Below are 20,948 nucleotides of genomic sequence, written 5' to 3' on the forward strand. Positions count from 1 at the left end.
TTTTTAGTCGCAAATGCGAGTGCCGTGACGGACGGATCGCCACACTACCGTCATTTTATTCCGCCCGTCACGGCACGCGTTTGATTGCGTTATCAAAACGCCGCTATTATTCGGCCTTGCTTTTAACTTATTCCACCGAATACCGAATGTGTGTTTTTTTGCAATATTTGGCCGAATATATTCGGTTACCGAATATTCGGTGCATCCCTAACTTGGATTCAGTGCAGCTGCAGCCTTGTTAAAAGCACCTGTGCAATGTGTGTTACAACAAACCTGGAAGCCATGGACGTAACGTGTTGTTTGTTGCATTTCAAAGTAAAGACTCTTGTGTGTGGCGTATCTGCTTATTTGCTACCACTATCAGTAACTGTAATAATTCATTTCTAATTCTTTGTTGCTCTGACTTACCTTAACCAGTTCGAATGTTGCTTGTGCCAGAGTCATGTCACCAGTGACGGAGCATGGAACCAGAGCTCCTTCAGAGTAGGCCAGCACATGTGTGTCTGCCTCTGTCCTTGCAAAAATCTGTGCCAGACACAAGGGTCAAAAGAAAAGCATGACATCAATACTACACACAAATCACACACAACTACAGACGCTTCAAGTATCCTCGCATATTAAAATTGGCATGCCTCTCCGTTAATAACTCCCAGAGGGCCTGTGGATGAAGATAATCCCACTGCGGAAGGTATGTCACAGGAATCCATAGTATGTGTCAACAGACCAATTCCTTGACCCAGGCTTTCCCCGAAAGATGGAGCTGCGCGAGCTCTGCTCAGAGACACAGCTGTTCCAACTGGGAGAGCAATTTACCCCCACACTGCGTAGCTATCTCGCTCTATTATTGTCTTACCATGGTAATAGCTGCAGCGGCGACTGCAGTGCTGACAGACGTCCCTGGGACAATGCTGCTCAGCGATGTGCTCACGTCTATTGCCACTACAAAGCATTTACCCACAGGCTCCACATTCTGGGGATAAAATCACAACAGAAGTGTTAGCTCATGCTGTTGATTGCAATCTTCTTTGATGGTCTGTGAGATGCTGTGAAAATACAAAAAGAACCTACCATAAAACTCTTGTAAAAGGCAGCGTCCATTGCTTTGAGGATGCTGCTGTCTGGCTCCCATTTTGTTTTACCCTGATAGCCTTGGCCTCTTTTGTAGTTTTCAGAAGACAAGAGTATGCTGAAAGGGTGGAGCTTTGCCTGGTGATTTCAGGACAGGCATTCAGTACTTCAACACTGACTTAAAAACACAACTGTACATCAGTAAGCAAGATCTATGGGTCCTACCTTCGTGAGTGCCGTCTCACTCTGGATTCTGTCGCATACAGCTTGTGTTTCTGAACTTCCTGGTTCAAGAACTTTGTTTGACGTCATCTTACCCAAGATCCTTAGCAGTGATTGGAGAGGCATTTCCTTCAACAAAGCTCTCCATACCTTCAGAGGAAAAAAAACCCCACATATCACCCTTCTCAGTTGTGCTGATTAGAAAAAATTATTTCCAAATGACAGACTGCTGTGATTCTAAAGCAGGGGTGTCAAACTCATTTTAGTTCAGGGGCCACATACAGCCCAATTTGATCTCAAGTGGGCCGGACCACTGAAACCACTGCATAACAACCTACAAATATCAGCCTCTTCGTTTTTTCTTTCATTCTGAAAACATTCTTTCATTCACCAAAAAAAACAAAGAAAACTTATGTGCAAACTTTACAGTATGTCTTAGTTTTTCTACTTACAGCCACTAAAGTAGAAGCTATTGAAGAAGCAGGTTAAGTCATCCCTGCTCAGTTTTGTCAGTGCCTCAGCAGCAGGTGATACTAATATTGTTTTAAGACAGAAGTCTGATACAGATTCTTTTGTACTAAAGGTGCTAGTTGACAATATTTTACACAATGTTCAATATCTTTAAATATGACCATAGACAGTACTTATTGTTATGTCAGAGAGCTGTATTCTGGTCAGAGTGGAAAAACCTCCAAGGCAGTATTTTACATTAAGTATGCGCTCACTGTTTAAATTGCTCCTGAAACCTCTCAGCTTTGACATGTGCATCAACATTAAGGTGCGGACACACCAAACCGACATCAAAGAACTAGCGGTGACGAAAGCGAACTGTTGCGTCGTCTACGTCGCCTCACATTGCTCTGTGTCAGTTGCATTTGAACACACTACATGGACTACATCCGACAGTCAAGTGGCACGTACGTTCGGCGCCTGCGTGAGAGAGAGCGGAGTGCGAGAGTGGTACATCCTGACAGCTGAGGGGTTTCCTATCTGTGCAACCGAGCACCGCAGCACATCCACGGACTATTACATCCAGACGGTCCCGGTGTTTCCTCTGCAGGCTCAACTTCACTCAGCTGCCCGACAAACCTGCTGCTTCTTCCCGCTTTAACCTGAATAACAAACCAGGGCTTGGGGCTCCGGTTGGATCCAAAGCTCAGAGACTAGCAAAGGCTAACTGGCTGTGCTTCCCTCCGGTCATGCTGCGGCTAACGCTCTGCTAGCCGCTCCCAGCTAGCTCCGGTTTGTTATTCAGGTTAAAGTGGGAAGAAGCAGCGGGTCTGTGGGCAGCTGAGTGAAGTGGAGCCTGAGGAGGAAGCACCGGTTAGCCCTGGTTTCACTACATGCAGATTCACTCGCTACAGGGGCGAGGAGATAAAACCTTAACAGCCAATCAGAGTGATCTCTCTCACCAACAAGCTCTGCTGCCGATTCAAGATGCTCAATCGGCCAAAAAGCTGCCGACGCCTACGCCAAAGTGGCGACAGTGCGGGACACACTGCAAAAACTAGGCCGACAGACGCTCACCGACGGCCCAACTTTGGTCGGCGGCCGACCGTTGGCTTGGTGTGTCAGGGCCTTTAGGTGTGCAAAGTCACATAGATGGCCAGATTGGACCCTTTGGTGGGCTGGTTCTGGCCCCCGGAGATTTATGTTTGACACCCCTGTACTTAAGTGTTGGAGGTTAGAGCTCCACCAGCACGAGCCACCCCACTCACCTGTTTGGACTTCAGGTGGTCTGTGAGCAGCTGTTCCCTCTCCAGTTTGTGTTCCTCTATTAAATTGATGACCTCTGTTTCATCACAACTGTGCTTCACCTTCTCCACCACTTCAAGATACGAAAGCACTTTGACAACCTCTTCTGAGTTCTCTTTGTCAGAGTAAGCAAGCTGGACTTCCTTCCATCCTTTTGTTACATATTTACTGATCAAGGCAATGGCTGAAAACACAAGAGGCATGAATACATGAGTCTCACTCAAGTAGTCCATTTTCATCTTAGTCATGATGCAGCGTTAAAACACACATCTTACAAATTGTTAGGCAGAACAGGTTTACAAATGTTCCACAGCAGCAGCGCAGTAAATAAGAAGCTAGTAAAGGTCATGGTTACGCATACTGATAACTGGTATTTAACTCCGCTGCCTGTCTAATTTGCAGTTGTCGCTGCTCGTTGCTCATCCAGTAGTCACAAACACTGCACAATTACTGTGTGTAATTTTCTGAAAATATCACAGTCAGTTGGTTCTCATTAGACCATCTCTAACGTTGATTTACAGGGTAACAACCTAATCCCATTATCCTGTGTTTTAAGTGACTAATGGGAACAACAGTTTTTGAAACCCTGTGTTTTAAGTGACTAATGGGAACAACAGTTTTTGAAACTGGTCCAGTATTGAGCGCGATCGCTGTGAAACAAGCTGCAATGTAACAGGGCAATTGACCCTTTGCTAAGTCCCGCCGCTTGTAATGGTCTGTCAAGCTGACAGGGTTAGCATGGAGTCCAACTTGCAACTAACTGCACTCCCTGAAGAAATATTATGAAATTTTTGGAAGCACAAAATAGTGATTCCAGAGAGAAGCAGACAGAGGGGTCTACAGTCTGTGTTTGAAGGATATATCCAGGATGTCAAACTGACTCAGCAGCAACAACAGGTTAAAAAGACAAAGATAGTTAGAAGCTAAAGCCGAACTATAGGCTACAGATCACAGTGTAAAAGTGAACCACCACATCACTGCTGATCACCACACAAGACAATGAATATAAAGGGAAACTTTGCTGATATTGAACCAGCTGTGTGGCATCGCAGTGTGTGCAGATGATGTGTTTGGTTTCCCCCGTCCCACTGCCAACACCTGGAATTCTGCTGGTGGACTTCTGCCATTGGATGGGCAGAGATCTCCGGGGGAAGCCACACATTGTTCATCTGCGCACACTGTGATGACAGACAGCTGGTTCAATATCAGCAAAGTTTCCCTGCTTCCCTTCACTGGTTCCTGTACAGCAGGGTCGGTCTTTTTTTCACTGTTATAATCATTAACAAGCAGAAGCAGCATGTGTATACATTCAGTAGGCTATATCTTCAGTAGCTAGCTAGCTAGCTAACCCTACACTTTTCAGGGTTCAATTTTGGTTTTGGAACAGGGAAGAAACATATGTCTCCTTCCTTCCCCAGGTAACGAGTGTCATTAATAAACAACGTGCCCCAGGCACAACATTTAGCTCAACTGCACAAAACCATCCTGAAAAATAAAGTCAATCTGAAACGCTTCTATGGTCTATGGAACACAGTCGCGATGCTGTCAGACTGTTTTCGGACTTGGCTGATGCATCACTATGACTGGCAAGTCTGTGTTCGAGGGGTGGGACTTAGCGAAGAGTCAATTATGTACCGTTACCTTACGTCTGCTACAAGAGCTTGTTTTTGCCACTGACAGGCTCAGATTGTATTATACGTGCCTGACAGTATAGAAAAGATTCCTACAGAGACAGACCTTTTTCGGATCTTTAAGGATCTTATTTCATAACAAAAAGGTCTATCTCTGTAGGGATCCTTTCCATAATGTTGTCAGACACTTGTAAAAACATTCTGAGCCTGAGTGGCAAAAACAAGCAGGATGTAAACAAACAGTGCACCAATGCCCCCAGTGGTTACGCTACAGCCTGTATGCTGCTACTGACTGCAGCCCTGTCGCTCACTACTAGACCAATTTCAAATAAAGGTTTTCCCATTTGTCCCTTACACCCCAAAAAACACTTCCATAGAAATTCCAAACAACTACCTAACCACTGCATCTTGCTTTTCCAAGAAAACAAAAAATACCATCTTGTGACCTTCACAAGTTATTTACTACAAGGCAGGGATGTCATAATGTGAAGCAGGCAGATTACATTTTTGCTCATCCCCTGTAAACAGCTGTGAATAATGTTGGTCTGTGTAAATTCACCTTCATTAGCTGGTTTAGTGTGAGAGAGCCTCAGCAGATCCTGATGTGACCATCCCTCTCTCTGTTTACATTTGGTCACAGCCACAGCCAGACTCATGGCATCTTGCTCATTGTACCAGTCAGACACTGCTTTCCTCAGCGCACGTCCCCAAATACCACACTTCATGCCATCTTTCAACTCCTTCTTGTTCTGGATGAAAGAAAACAGGTGGGCGGGGTCCCGACAGACTTCCTTAAGGGCTTTGAAGGCTGCCTGTCTGGTCTTCAGCTCCGAGTGCTGGGAGCACAAAGCCAAGGCAAAAAAGGAGGGGCCGAGTCTGACAGCTCGCCCATCCTGAGTGAACCTTTTTATCTCCTCCACCACCTCGGCACCTCGGCCCTCCTGCAGCAGGGACAGCAGAGCTCCGGCGCTTTCCATGCTGGCGTGACCCTCCTCTCTGGCAGTGTATAGATCTCCCTCTGAGCCATAGCAGAGGAAGCGGCACAGTTTGGCCTTGTCGCCGACCTCCCAGGGACAGCCACCACCTGTTGAGTTCAGGGTGTGGTTGTTCGATGAGGATATCGTAGTACTTCCCGATGGCTCCATTGTAACACTAGAGGAGGCCTGGAACAGAAAAAGAGAATTTTATCAATCAATCAATCAATCAATTTTATTTATAAAGCCCAATATCACAAATCACAATTTGCCTCACAGGGCTTTACAGCATACAACATCCCTCTGTCCTTAGGACACTTACAACGGATAAGGAAAAACTCCCCAAAAAAAACCTTTAACGGGGAAAAAAAACGGTAGAAACCTCAAGAAGAGCAACTGAGGAGGGATCCCTCTTCCAGGACGGACAGACGTGCAATAGATGTCGTACAGAACAGATCAGCATAATAAATTAACAGTAATCCGTATGACACAATGAGACAGAGAGACAGACACAGAGAGAGAGACAGAGAGAGATGCAGGACAGACGGTAATGACAGTAGCTTACAACAACATTAATGAAAGTAATAATATTATCGTTATAGTTCTGGCTAACTTATATTCACTGGCCACAGTGACTAATAATAATCAGTGGGCTAAATGTGTGTAAATATGTATCAGAAGGGAACAAACAGGAATATAGGGAGTCCATCAAGGACTTTGTCAACTGGTGTGAGCTCAACCTACTTTGCCTCAACACCAGCAAGACGCCCCAGACTATACCAGTGAACATCCAGGGATTGGATATTGAGGAGGTGGGAACGTACAAATATCTCACTGTTCACCTCAACATTAAACTGGACTGGTCAAACAACATGGACGTCCTGTACAAAAAGGCCCAAAGTTGTCTTCACTTGCTGAGAAGACTGAGGTCCTTTGGAGTGTACAGCCCACGACTGTGGACATTTTATGACACTGTGGTTTCATCTGCAATATTTTACGCAGTGGTCTGCTAGGAAGGCAGAGGCACAGAGGTGTTATGTGATCATACTTCTTGGTTCTGGTTAAAAGTCTAGCAGCTTTGAGAAATTATCTTGATTTCTTTTTTACATGTATGACCTACAACAGTAGGTACAATAAGTAGTACAATAAAGCGATCCATTGTCCCGTCACTGCTTACTCCTTTTAAATGTTATCATCCCTCACACTGACTGCCAATTTGATGTGTCACACACTCATAATTCCTACATGCAAACAGCTACAAATAGGTTCCCCTAGAAGGTTCATTAATTAAATTTCATTTTTTTAGTAGAGTTTGCCTCATTATCGGGAAATGGGTGTGCACAATACACTGATACAGTCAATTAAATTTATTCAAAAATTCAAATTCATTTATAACTGTTTGTACTGGCCCAGTTGAATATTGCAATAATAATGTGTGGTTATCACAGAATCCTTTTTCATAATCATACATATTCACTTATATATGTACATATCCATATTCTTTATGTTTATACTGTGCAACATGGCTGAGCACTTTACTACTGTGAAACATCTATCTATCTATCTATCTATCTATCTATAGCTCAGATTTAATAGAGTAATGCTAGAGTTAATTTTGCACTGATGTTACTGGTGTGAGGATTAAGCAACATGGGACACCAACTCATGCAACTTTGCAACCTCACCATCATGCCATCAGTGTGAGCTCCAGTAAAGTGCTGTAGAGCTCAGCAGCCAACCAGAGAGCCTCCATGAACACTACATAACGTTAACTCCGCTAGCAACAACACTAATTGCCTCAGTGCACTGACAAAAATAACTTAAAGCGGATTACAGGGCATGATACACATCAGACAGATGCAGGCCACACTGGGCCATTGACAGACGATGCTAGAAAACCCTAACTAACTAACTGGTTTGGCGACACTGGGTAAGCTAACGTTACCAGTTGAGGTTTGCTAACCTAGTTAAGCTAGCAGAGGAGGGCAGTCTGGTCAATGAGAAGTTAGCTAACATTAGCCCACTGGATTAGCCCATTTAAAAAATGTTATATTCATGATAAATAGGTATCTAGGTAGCTACGTAGTAAAAAATACCCAGCCTACTCCTAACGTCCTTCAGCTGCAGCTACACAGCTGTGTTAGCCACCCGGTTTCCTCTAACCGCAAACTATCCGGTCCCACAGCTGAGCTTTTCCGAGCCGGACACCGGAAAGCGGGGCTAGCCGCTGCTTCATGCAGCCCGCCTGGGATGGGCAGCTGGTTCCAGCTCCGCTAACCTCAACTAAATGTGTTAGCTTTACTGCTAATATACGATTTTATGTTAATTAAAACATCTCGGGCAAAAAAATACATGACAGATGACGAACTTACCACAGTATATGTGCACAGTACTCAAGTTTTTGATGTGGCTAGATGCAAAGAGGCCTCCCCTCTGACCGACAGTGAGATAATCAGGGGTGGTGCCGCGATGGATGCTGGGATACAGAGTGCCATCACACACCCACCACACAAACACAAACACACACACACAGCCACATCTCTCCCTCTCTGAAAAGATTTCATTTGGAAGTAGAGAACTGTCATGTTTGTAGCACAAATGTTGAAACGACAGAGTATCTGTTTTATGAGTGTGAAACAGTTCAGAATTTATGGAGATCGCTTCACAACTTGTTGTCCTCCAAATCTATAAACGTGGATTTCTTTTCTTGTAAAAAATATTCAGATGGGAGTAACCCTAAAAAAAAAAAAAAATAATTTTTGGTTAACAATTTGATTATTGCAACAAAATATTACGTACAAGTCCTCCCCCTCATGGTCTGCACTTAAAAATGAACTCTCTGCTTCAAAGATGAATTAATAAGATTGATAATGCCCAGGCTAAGAAACTGTATACACTTATGGAAACACTTCAGCTGTGCTAAACCCCTTGTACTTTTTGTTTAATTATTATTTATTTATTTTTATTTCTATTCACTTTATATCTTCTCCCTTGTCATGTATGTCACACAACTTTTATGGCAGTTTTTTTTTTATATCTGGCACAATGCAGGAGGTGTGATTTTCTTTTTGCTTTGACATGAGTTGGACAGTTGGACAGAAATGAGTATGTCGCTGTTATATACTGTTCTATTGTTCTATTATCTTCAATAAAGAATAAAAAAAAAAAATCTCTCCCTCTCTGTCTCAGTTCAGTTCAAATGATATTTGAGATGTGTTGGCAAAGCACAATAATAATTAAAGGACAGCGAATGAAATTAACAACTGATCACTTGAAAAACAGTACAGTACAGTATTTAAATCAGTAAACAAAACAGGATAATATATACACACAGTACATATATAAACACACATTTACTGCAGAAAATACCTGTGGCTGCTGAAAGCTGAAATACATTCAATCCTTAGCTGAAAATGCAATAGTTCATCGTAGTAGTGTCAGTAGCAGCAGCAGCAGTAGTAGAGGTAGCGGTATCATTAGTATAGTATTAAAAGTACTAGTACTAGTAGAAGTAGTTGTAATAGCTGTAGCAGTAGTCATAGTAATACTAATAGGCCTACTGCTAGCAGTATTAGTATTAGTTAGTAGTATTACTTGTAGTAGAAGTAGTAGTTGTGATAGCTGTTGTAGTAGTAGTAGCAGTAATCATAGTATTACTACTGCTACTACTGGTAATAGTAGTACGAGTGGGTGCTAGCAGGATGTAGTAGTAGTAGAGAAGAGGCGAGATATTTATTATTAGCAGTACTACTACTACAAATTCTTTGATTATTTAACAAGACCTTATGATATAGGTCTATATGGAAGCTGTGTTTGTGCTTTATAAGCATGCACTACAGGGTCCATTGTGATAGTGTGATCTGGGGCCCGTCGCAACTGATCCTCCACCCATCACAGTACTTCAATTTTTTTAATGTAGTTTCCAGGTAAAACATCTATTCACTGACCCTACTCACCACCACTACCTGGTGGTCACAAGCAGTAAGGTTTATACATTTAGTACCTCTGGTCCAGATATATCCTGTGTACTTTATTAAGTAGTACTACTACCTCTTTGTGTACTCTTTCATTCTTCATCTCATTGTTTCCACTCTCTGTACCTGCTCCTTCTCCTCTCGATGCTGCCAGTTTTGAGCCACTATTTCCATAATCAAATTAGAAATGCCACAGGTAGGCAGGCTACAGAACATGGAGACAGGCACAGAGGAGAGGTCAGTGAAGTCAAGTGCTGACCCACTGCTCAGTATGAGGACTGTTTGGTCTCTGACACCATCCACTCCATGAAGTGCTCATGATTTCAGCAGCCATCCTGTAAATGTAATTTCATTCTTCAAGTCCTATTGTTGAAGCTTTGATAAAGCCAGGCTGTAAAGGCCTATTGGTGGACACAGTTACTATGGAGGACATTTTGACATGTCACAGTAAATGTACAGCTGTAAATGGTAAAATTACCGATGGCTGAATTCCATGTAGGCGCTTCAGTTTCAATTTAAAATCATAAGTTGAAAAGACAAACAGAAACGAAAAGAATTACCAATTGTACTGTTTTCTTACTCTCATAAATTGAGGACTTCAGACAATCTAAACATTTTTACTTGTCGGGAAACTGACAAGAAAGGATTTCAAACAGACTGAAACTGATATCTCTCAAACTTATTTAGGATCACCTTTTTACTCTCTTCACTCTGTTGTCATATACACACAGGCCTGAAATACACACACGTGCACAAATAGGACCTATACATGCATGAGGGTTCTGCCCATGGACAGGCGCCCTGAGCAGTTGGGCAACTCAGTGCCTTGCTTAAGGTGCCAGTTCGTGCCCAGGAGGTGAGCTGGCACCTCTCCAGCTGCCAGTCCACACTTCATATTTGGTCCAGACGAGGATTTGAGCCGGCAACCCTGCGGTGCCCAACCCAGGTCCCTGAGGCACTGCCGCCCCAAATTATAAAACTGACATGTATTTTTTTTGTAGGAATTTGTGAGGTTATGTGATATACAACAAACAGAGCAATGCAGTTAATAACAAATATCATCATAACCTATCATTGTCATAAAGGCTCATTGTTGTACACAACCAGTAGCTCAAAATGTAATATTGTTTTCCCAGTCACCACTGGGTGGCAGTAGCACATCAACTGTAAGGAGACGGGATACCTTTTTATGACAGCCATGAAGACAGATATGAGTTTTTGCATTTAACAATTTTATGATTTCACTACAAAATAAAGTCTGTACTTTTGTAATGTGTCATGATGCATACATGGCAAAATCATTCAGATTTCCATAAACATTAAGTGCAAAATCACAAATTACACAACAGCCCTGCAGTCATGTGCATTACTCTTATATAAAACCATAAATATTAAGGTTATTTTTTATACAAGCCAGAAGCACCACAGGGTACAGAAAGTTCTGGTACAGTTTAACCTCTGGTGATGTCCACTACTCACTGTGCACCAGATGGCACTGCCTGCAGTGTGTTATGTGCATTACTCTGGCAGCTTTCAGTCTTGTCAGACACTGTGTTGTTAAGGTGACATTGCAGAGCAGAGGGGAAGTGCCACAGTGTCTGTCAACAGCAGTTCCTGAGCCTGTGTCTGTAAACCATCAACTTGCGTGATGTCAGTTCTTGAGCAAGAGCTAGAGCTCACACTGCAAACTGATTGGTTTTGAATCATGCTGCATTAGATCTCTGGTGCTCCTTATCTTCAAGGCCTTTCTGTGCCTCCCAAGGCCTCTGTGCTTAGAAGCTGCATCAGACAGGACTTTGTATTGCTCAGATTGAATGAAGCGTGGGAAGGAGCCGTTCTCCATCAGGCTGTAGATTTTCCTCTGTGCCACAACAAAACATGTTGGAGTTGGCTGCTGGAGATTCTGGCTGATGATCTCTCTTGTGTGGAAATCTAAGTTTACCTGCAAAGATATGGAAAGGAAAACAGCTAGAATAACTGAATGTAGATTTTAATAGTGCAGCACATATTGCTCAGTGTGTGCAGCCACCTGCATCTTTACCACAGTCAGAAAGTAACTATTTAAATGCTGGTTGCTGTGGTTGATGTACAGTAAATGATACAGGTCAGCCTTTTTTTAGGACTTGAACCTTTTTATCAGAAAATTGCACTTAAAGGGACAGTTCACCCCAAAATCAAACATACATGTATTTTTCCTCTTACCTGTAGTGCTATTTATCAGTCTAGATTGTTTTGGTGTCACTTGCCGAGTGTTGTGGATATCAGTCGTAGCGATTCTCCAATATAAGGGGCTGTACATATGCTGTGTCTTTAACCCTTTGAGTACATGAGGTTGGGTGCTGGGCACGACTCTTGTGCCTACTCTGTGCCAACTTTCAAGGGCATGGAGGCAGGTTGCGTCTCAGGTTGCTAAGGCCCTGTTTAGACGACAACGGTTTCTCTAAAAACGGAAAAGTCTGTCCTTTGCGTTTTAAAAAACTTCTGCGTTTATATGACGACGTTATTGAAACGATCCCCGATCACACGGAGCCGCAAAATCCACTGGAAACGCTGTACTATGCACGCCAGGCCAATGGGTGGCAGTGTAAATTTGCAAAGCAACACCACTGCATGACGCCATGCGCCTGCGCTGAAGCGCCTTCCTCTACAATGCCGTGATTACAAACCAAAACAAAGAAGACACTATGGCGAAAGCATGCACAGATAACTTTGTCTGGATGGACGACGAGGTGGAGTTGCTACAGTAACAGATCTACACTTCATTTCAAATCAATAGGGTGAGCAGCACAAACAGAGCTCAGCATTGTTGTTGTGACGGTCGGCATGCCTAGTGACTCGAACCGTAATGCGCATGTGCGAAAAGTCTCCGTTTTCAGAGGAACTGCATATTGCAAGTTTACATGACAAGGGAGACACTGCCGTTTCCAAAAAATTGCACTCTGGAACCCGTTTTCAAAACGTTGCGTTATCAGGCACCCAAAACGCCGCTGTCGTTAAACGATCGGCCAAAACGCAACTAAAGTTTACCGTTTTCAGTTGAAATCGTTGTCGTATAAACGGGACCTAAGTGACCATAACCAGCACCGTATCATAGCTTGCTTACCAGAAATCCTGAGTGCAGAGCTGATCTTCTTCCAGGCGTTGTTTTGTAAGTGTGTATTAGGCCAAGAATACTGTATGTGGGACAGATGTAAAGCTCTGGCAGCCCTGAACTAAAATAATCAATTTCTTCTTCATATTTATCTCAGACTGATATTTACAGAAGAAGGGAAAGATATCTGCCAGCTGTGATTTGTCGTTCCTCGTCACATGAAATGTGGTGCACGCTGCTGCATTCGACAAGTTGAACTCTGTTTATCTCAGGGCGCAGCCATTGCAGCCTGAAAAACAGGCACTTGGGAACATGTGCGCACCGCTTTGGCATCGCTCTGGCTGAGCATGCCAGCATCTACATTGAAATCAATGAATTTGAGGGCGCAAAAACACGTGGCATGTGTACGGCCCCTACTTGAACTAGATGGCACTCAGCTTGTGGTGCTCAGAGTACCAAAAAATACTAGCCTGGTTCCAGACCATAGACCCCGCCCACTCAACTGAGTAGGCTTGCATCTCTGGTCTGGCATACTTCAATGAATTTGCGATTTATCTCGTCCAAACGATGGACGGACCAATGAACGCCGGGGGTCTAGCGATTAGCCAATCAGCGCCACGCTGATGTCAAGCTGTACGCCGGTGGGTAACTGGTGAGGATAGCAACAATGGCGACCGCTACAGATCCTACAGACCACATTAATGATGCTATCGAGGTATTTCGCCACTACTCGCGTTAATGGAGGACCAAATTAAGGAAGCTGCTAAACTGCGATGCAGCTGGGCGTGCATGACGACGGAGACATTTTAAACGGGCAATGCTCGCTTGTTTTCGGCACCCCCGAGGCATGGATACTAATGACGTCAGATTCTGGGTGAGTCGTTGATCTCTACTGATTGGTTAGGGAAAAATCAAATTCCTTCCCCCTTGTAAATCGCCTTCAATGGAAGCCATGTCAGACTGAAGGTTCTGGGAGCTTCAGTCTGACACTCAGGCTAAAAAAATACATTTGAAACACTCAACAGCAATGTCTCTTTCCAGAAATCATGACCTGGTTACTCAAGATAATCCACAGACCTTGTTGTCAGCAGTTTTATGTTGAGACTATTTTCTTTAAACAGACCTACGCTTGCCAACCGTATCACAGCGCAGAAGGAACGTGCATCTACTGGACAAGATGCTCGTGCTTGTGACCATGGATGTATAAAAAGAACTGGATAGCGTTGGAGGCGGGCCCTGTTCAAGCCAAAAAAGTGTGGCCTCACAGTTGTAAAATTACTTGGATCTTCTGCATCACTCCATAGAGTAGGAGGGCTAGAGACTTAGCTGTCCGAGTGGTTTAGCACTTCGCTAGCTTGAATGGGGATAAAATTGTTTAATCGCGTGGTTCTTCTAGACTTTAGAAATGTTACTGGATCAAATGAAATTCTGATGGTAAAAAACAGTCATTTTATGGCAACTGTGACGCCCCACAAAATATATCCACTGATTTACAGACATCTCTTTCCCAGTAAGTCTGTGAGAAAGTCTTTTTGGGCCCAGTGGCATCATGTGACAGATCCCGACATTATAGAGTCACAGTTTGGCCACTTTATGTCAAATCGGCATCAGAGTCTGGTGCACTTACTGGGGGACATGCTAGTGACAGCACAAGTTGTAAACATAAATGGCGTCCTACTCAGTTGAGTTGTAACTTTAGCTAGCTCAGTGGTGCTACATGAGCTAGCAGTAGATGTACGCTTGGCAGGTATAGTTTCGTAGCAAAAAAACAGTTCCTTCATGAAACTGCTCACAACAACGTCTGCAGATTATCTTGAGTAACCAGGTCATGATTTCTGGAAAGAGACATCGATGTTGAGTTTTTCAAATGTATGTTTTTGGCACTTTGAGCACCACAAGCTGAGTGCCATCTAGCCTTATTATATCTAAGAAAGGGCAGACATCTCTATAGCTGATATCTCCAGCACTAAGCAACTCACACCAAAAAAATCTAGACTAGGGTGACCATATTTTGGTTTCCAAAAAAGAGGACACTCGGCCGGCCACGACATAGTCTACTTAAATGATACTCGCAGTCTACTCAAAGATGCCTTATCATTTTAATATATTTAAAATTTATATGTATGGATAGAAAATTCAGTTATATTACAAAATAATATCTCTCAAAGACAGAAATTCAGATAGGCCCCAATAGGGGACACATACACACACTAGAGTGTGGCAATCCGAGCCCGACGGTACTCGACGGGTCGGGCCAGGTTTGGTCAAAAATGTATAAATTGTATTCGGGCTCGGGTCGGATTCACCGGACAGGACATGAAAAGTGGACATGTCCGGGCAAAAGAGGACGTTTGGTCAGCCTAATCTAGACTGATAAATAGCACTACAGGAAGGAGTGAATATGTATGTTTGAATTTAGGGTGAACCGTCCCGTTAACTTATGTGTAAACTAAACAACGTTTTTCTTATGCTATGCTTGTATTTGGGTTTGAGCCCATTTTGCTGGACAAAAGTTCTCCCCTTATCATTCTGGCTCCTCATAGAGTTTGATTACCTGTTTGGGAGACTCGGCATTGACAAACTCTTTATAAATACTCGCTGCTCTCCGTGTCAAATCCTCTTGACTGTCAGAGGTTTTGAACTCTTGACAGGCGAGCCAGAAGTCCAGGTTTTCCTCACAGAACTCTGATTTCAGAAAGTCCCTAAATGCTTTTTGTCCACCTTTTACACAAGAGAACATAACCTCATTATCAGGAAAACAGAAACCAACCATGATATTAGTTTTGGTGCTTGAAAGCGGATGGAAATTACATTTCTTGGAAAGGAGTGTCTCAAGGGATTCTCCCAGTAGGCTTGTTTCATTTGTTTCCTGTCTGCAGACAGGGGAGAAGGAAGGCTTTTGTAATTTGTTCACATTTTAAAGAAAATATTAGACAGCACAATATTAATATGCATTATGGCTAACTTAAAAGAATACCTGTTGATTTTCCTCCATGGCACTGGACTCTGGATGAAGTTATGCATTCTGGATTTCCATAAGTTATGTCTACAAGAGAGGAGGAGAGGTTAAAGGAATATTTCCTGCCCTAAAATTGTGATTTGTATATCAATTGCTCACCCCATGTTAAATTGAATTTGTAAAGAAAACTTTGTTTTCCTTGTATGCCTCCATGGTGAACAGAGAATCCCAAAACACAGAAAATTCTTGATGAATGGAAGTCATAGGGGTCCACATTAAAAAACAGCAAAACTATATCAAAACACCTGTTTACAAACTCTCACACAACTCGTGCAGTATAATCCAAGTCTCATTTATCCAGTCTTATGCTCAGTACTTCTCAAACAAACAACTCTTTCTGATGGGGAACTAAACTAAAAGTGAAACTTATCTATACTGTCTTCAAAGCCAGGATCCATTGTCAAAAACTGTGATTTTACTTCACTGAACACAGGAGCTGCTGGTCTACCGCTGCCTCAATCCATAGTTTGTTTGTGTTACTGTGTGACTTTGCTGAACCAGAGCTTACAACTGAACACACCAAATTCACACAATAACATAAACAAACCAACTGATCAAGGCAGCAGCCAATACTTTTTCTCTCCGACCTTGTCACATATCAATGCTTGGTCATGGACTTTTCATGTCGAGATATGAGGTGCAAGGTACCCTGGGTGCATTAATTGGTGATGTCCTGGGATGCCGTGTCACCTTCAGCCTGTTACATGCATTGTGTGTTTTCGAAATACATTTCTGTTTTCACAGGAAATGTACACTTTGCATACAGTACATGTGGTTATATTTTGCCGACACATACACGTGGTTTGGTGTAGGGGAAAAAAGAACAGGTTTTGGTTTCACAATCTTAGGGGAATTGAACACTAGCCTCCCGGGTGAAAGTCGGTGGTTGTTGGACCCCCCCTTAACTTTCATTGTTGTCCTGCTGCGTTTCCCCCTGACATCGCTGGGCATCATTTAATAATAACAGCGACTGGCAGTGTATTATGCTGACGTGAGAGGATTGCTTTTTTTCGTTGGTGTCTGATGTTGGAAGTCACTTACCAAGCGTTGGTATTCGATGACTCAAAGACCAGGTTGCCGCAGTAGACCAGCAGCTCCCGTGTTCATCGAAGTAAAATTACTGTTTTTGTTAATGGAGTCTGGCTTCACTTTCAGTTCAGTTCCCTGTTGGAAAAGGGCTGTCTGTTTGGGAAGTACTGGGCATACGACTGGATAAATGAGACTTGGATTATACTGCATGAGATGTGTGAGAGTTTGTAAATAGATGTACTAATATAGTTTTGCTGTTGATAAAAACACAGACCCCTTTAACTTCAATACATAAAAATGTCTCTGTTTTTGGATTCTTCGTTAACCAGAGGCATGCAAGAAAGACAAGTTTTCTTCATGAACTCAGTGTAACACAGGGTAAGTAAATGATATGCAGATGATTATTTGGGAGGTTAAGTATTCCTTTAAGAAAGTCCCAAGTGCATTAAACAAAGAGCCTTAAAAAATAAGCCTTATTGCAAATGAGAAATACTGTACTTACATTCTCTTTGTGTCCTGGAGGTCCAGAGATGTCTTTGAGAGCCCGTTCATGGTTGAACTTGAATCACACTACCTCCTCTGTGAAAGATAATTTCAGTATGCATGCTGATGATGCTGAATCCTCAGAAGAATTTTCCTCATAGATTTCACTCAAATTTCCAACCTCACAGCTTCACCACTGGCTCCTGACTGCCTCGTCTCACTGATGAGGGTCAAAGCCAGAGTGGAATCCGACTGTGATGTCATGACACCACATTTCTCCCATAACTACAGGTCTCAGCAGGTCTTCTGTCTTTCTATCTTTAACCTCTGTTGACACACAGCCTGATTGTTGCGTAATTAGACGTAACCACATGAATACTCAAAGTGCGTCAAACCTTGTGCTCTTCCTTAATGTTTAATTATAGAACAAAACTATGCTGTGTGCTCCCATTCTCCATAGTTAAATGCCTCACATAGTCTCTATGGTTTTTAGCTCACCAATCAAGTCTGGGCTATTCTTAGTCACAGGTCAAGTGGTCATGAGTTTCTTTTAGCAGTTGAACTTTTTCTTTTCCTTCTGTGTGTTCTTTTTTCACAGCTTCTGGATTACCTCCCATCCACTATCAGTGCTCGTTCATTATATTTGACATTTATCAATTTTAGCTGCTTGTAATGCTGTTAATTTCACAACATTACACTAGCAAATTTCAGCAGCAGGGCAATACAATGTGTTTTACATACAACGTGCAAAATAAACATATTATGAAAGGACATTTAAAAAGAATTAAAATCAGCCATTAAAGAGGCAAGAGAACAGAAAAAAAAAAGCTATGATAGAATAAGACAGGTATCAAATACAAGAGTGAAAGTTACGGTGCATCTAATAAATGAATAATTATTTGATTTCATGATAGGCAGCGGCAAACTGAGAAATGTTCAGCCTTGATTTTAAAAAAAACATCACAGTTAACATTTTAAAAGGGTTTTCCTTGAAGACTTTGTCATCCAAAAAAATGGATATGATTGTATTCAGCCTCAGTTTGCTTGGATCATTGATATAATTGTATCTGTGTATTTGAAACTGTGTTCTGAAAGTGATATCATTGCCAGGGAGAAGATGTGACAGAGTGAAGGCTGTTTTCTGGGATTTGACAGTTCAATATCAGCAGTAGAAACTTGGGGTCGATTAAAATTGGTATTTACAGTCTTGTGGTTTAAAGGCCTAGTCTGAAATTTTCACCATACAGACCCTTTTAGGGCTGACGTCACATTGACGGCTGGGTTAGGATAAGACTGCAGACATCGCCAAACATGACACAGCTGTGGTGGTACAGGTGCAGCTGGAAAGGCAGCAGTGTGTCCCTAAAAACAACCAGCTTTGAGTGGCACAAGTGCCACAACTGGTATTGTTGTTTGTTAGTCCCAAACATGTTCTCCTGGGTCAAGGTCCTGTGTTTGTTTGACCCATTCACCTTAGCGGACTTTCACACTTTTAAACTAGCCAAGTGCGTCTCACACAGACACTAAAGGTTGACCCCAGCGTCATTATAGTGACGTTGAAGATACTGCCCAAGTGGTGTATTTTGACACCCTGGGAGTGAGATTTAGCTGTAGTAGGTATTTCCAGGGGAACAAATAAGCTAAAACATGAACGTTATATTCAAGTGCACACTATCTTTGGAGCCAGAGCAATTGCCTACACTTGTTTCTTTCTAACCAATCTGATAAGTAACATTTTAAGAATAGCAGCACTCAAGCAAATTGTCTGAAAGCAGCTTCATCCAGCGATAGGAAAATGGAAGGAGATTATTAATAACAATGACAATTACAAAAGTGAGACACACTTGAGATCCCACAGATAACTCGGAGGATTATGAATTCAGTTAATCTATTTGAATTTAGATGGAATGAGATGAGGTAAACGTTGAGCATCGGAGGTGCACATTGCACATTGAGATGTCATATGAATAAAGAGAGGAAAGAAGAGGATACATGATATGAGCCAAATCTGTTTCTTTGTTTCTGATTAATGCAGTTGGATGATTTCTCAGTTATCATAATTTTTGTGTCCTTGTTGGAAAAAAGAACAATAAAAACAAATTCATCTCTCTCTTGTTTTGTCTTACTTACTTGGCACCAAAAGGAACATTAAAAAAATTAAATGACAGATCAGTTTTCATTTTTATTATATAAAAAGCGTCCTTTTATGTGTTGTTTTTGTTATATTTCCTTAGTCTCTGAGCCAGATATTGGACATTCAATCCTGCTTAATTTTGAACTTAATATTGATCTACTTTTAACTCAACAGGCGTACAGAATAATTTCATAACTCAGACAGCACACGGTCAAATAGTAATATTCAAGTGGATGATGATGACGATGAGGAGGATTTGGACCGCACACAGAATGTGGAGGATAGCTCCGCCGCTTCATGCAGCTGCAGTGCCAAATGAAAGACAGGGAAGGAGTGGTGACAGCCAGATAGGTAACTCCAGTGGAGAGAGGCAAAGGAGGAAATGTGTCTGTCCATTTCATCACGTATTGCAAACTTTCGCAATGAATAGAAAAATAAAATGCATCGGAACCAGTGTGCAAGATTTCTATGTGTAGCCTAATGATTTTTATCGGATGACAGATTAAAAAAATGCGAAAAAAACTGACTCAGTGTGCAAAGGCCTTAATATTACTTAAAATATTGTATATTTTATTAAATGGGTGTCAGATTTTCTAAGTATTTCCAGACCAAAATGGAGCATTGACCATACTGAATGATAACTATTAAACAATATAACAAGACGAAGAGTCTATAGCTGGTGGCTCTGTGAGACTAATTTAGCACAGTCCTGCTTTGAGCTAAATGCTCACATCAGAATGTTAAAATGCTTATTGCAACAATGCTAATATGCTGATGCTAAGCAAGTAATGTTTACCATGTTTGCTATCTTAGTTTAGCATGTTAGCATGGCACATCCTGATTTTGCCAAGTGGTTATTGTCCTGAGAACAACATTTTTGGATGATAGCAACTACTTTATAATTTTTAGCATCAACTGATACTTTTTAGCTAGCTAGTTAATGCTTTCTACTTATCAATTGCTTGATCATTTAAGTTAATAAGTTCTGTCACTGCTAATTTAAAAAGGCCACCATGAAATAGGTGTTCTTGACTTAAAGTGCGCCTTAGATTGGTTCCCCATAAGCCTCACTTTCATTATGCAATAGGCCTACTTTCTGTCACTGGGCACAATCCTGGAAAAAAATTAGGGCTACATATAACGGGCTAGCGCGCTAACGCTAGCATGCAGATTTTAGCATGCTAACACGTCACAGCCCACTAACTCCAGCAGCCAGAAACAAACATCTATGACTCACTGTCCCTTTGACAATCCAAAGAAAAAACGCATTGTCTCGTAGTGGCCTTTCTAAAATGAGCAGGAGTGGAAGTTAATGTTAGAGTATTCTGTTATGATCATGGAGTTAGTACTAAGCTGGCTAACTGTTAGCTAACCTTTGCAAGCTAATGTGAGTTTATTTCCATGGTGGCAAAATACTAACAATCAATCTAAAAAGCAAATATATGTTTTACTGTCTGTAGTAGCAGATGAGTTTAAACTTAAGTAAAACTTTCAGATTGGGTCTCATCTTGTAATTTGGGCCTCTTTGCACAGCCATTTTGTATTTATTTTGCAGGGCACTGGTGGCA

General features: G+C 42.1%; 2 protein-coding genes across 2 annotated transcripts in view; both read right to left on the reverse strand.

Annotated features, from left to right (window-relative positions):
* The window catches only part of ro60 (Ro60, Y RNA binding protein), a 14,478-nt gene extending 6,331 nt beyond the window's left edge, over positions 1-8,147 (reverse strand). Inside the window, exons 1-7 of the mRNA XM_050033393.1 lie at positions 8,023-8,147; positions 5,236-5,839; positions 3,009-3,229; positions 1,294-1,440; positions 1,069-1,206; positions 854-970; positions 409-525 (exon numbers count right to left, since the gene is read on the reverse strand). Coding sequence (XP_049889350.1) covers positions 409-525; positions 854-970; positions 1,069-1,206; positions 1,294-1,440; positions 3,009-3,229; positions 5,236-5,821 — 1,326 coding nt within the window. The 5' untranslated portion in view covers positions 5,822-5,839; positions 8,023-8,147. The remainder of the gene's footprint in view (positions 1-408; positions 526-853; positions 971-1,068; positions 1,207-1,293; positions 1,441-3,008; positions 3,230-5,235; positions 5,840-8,022) is intronic.
* Positions 8,148-8,989: 842 nt separating this feature from the next.
* Positions 8,990-17,561, reverse strand: LOC126383038 (regulator of G-protein signaling 21-like). Its single transcript, XM_050033412.1, has 5 exons — positions 17,266-17,561; positions 15,693-15,761; positions 15,527-15,588; positions 15,270-15,436; positions 8,990-11,566 (listed from the first exon to the last, which is right to left on the reverse strand). The coding sequence occupies exons 1-5, from the start codon at positions 17,313-17,315 to the stop codon at positions 11,294-11,296; spliced, it is 621 nt and encodes a 206-aa protein (XP_049889369.1). The 5' UTR covers positions 17,316-17,561; the 3' UTR covers positions 8,990-11,293.
* Positions 17,562-20,948: the final 3,387 nt, after the last annotated feature.

This window comes from Epinephelus moara, chromosome 21 (assembly GCF_006386435.1).
Source record: "Epinephelus moara isolate mb chromosome 21, YSFRI_EMoa_1.0, whole genome shotgun sequence".
Classification (NCBI taxonomy): domain Eukaryota; kingdom Metazoa; phylum Chordata; class Actinopteri; order Perciformes; family Serranidae; genus Epinephelus; species Epinephelus moara.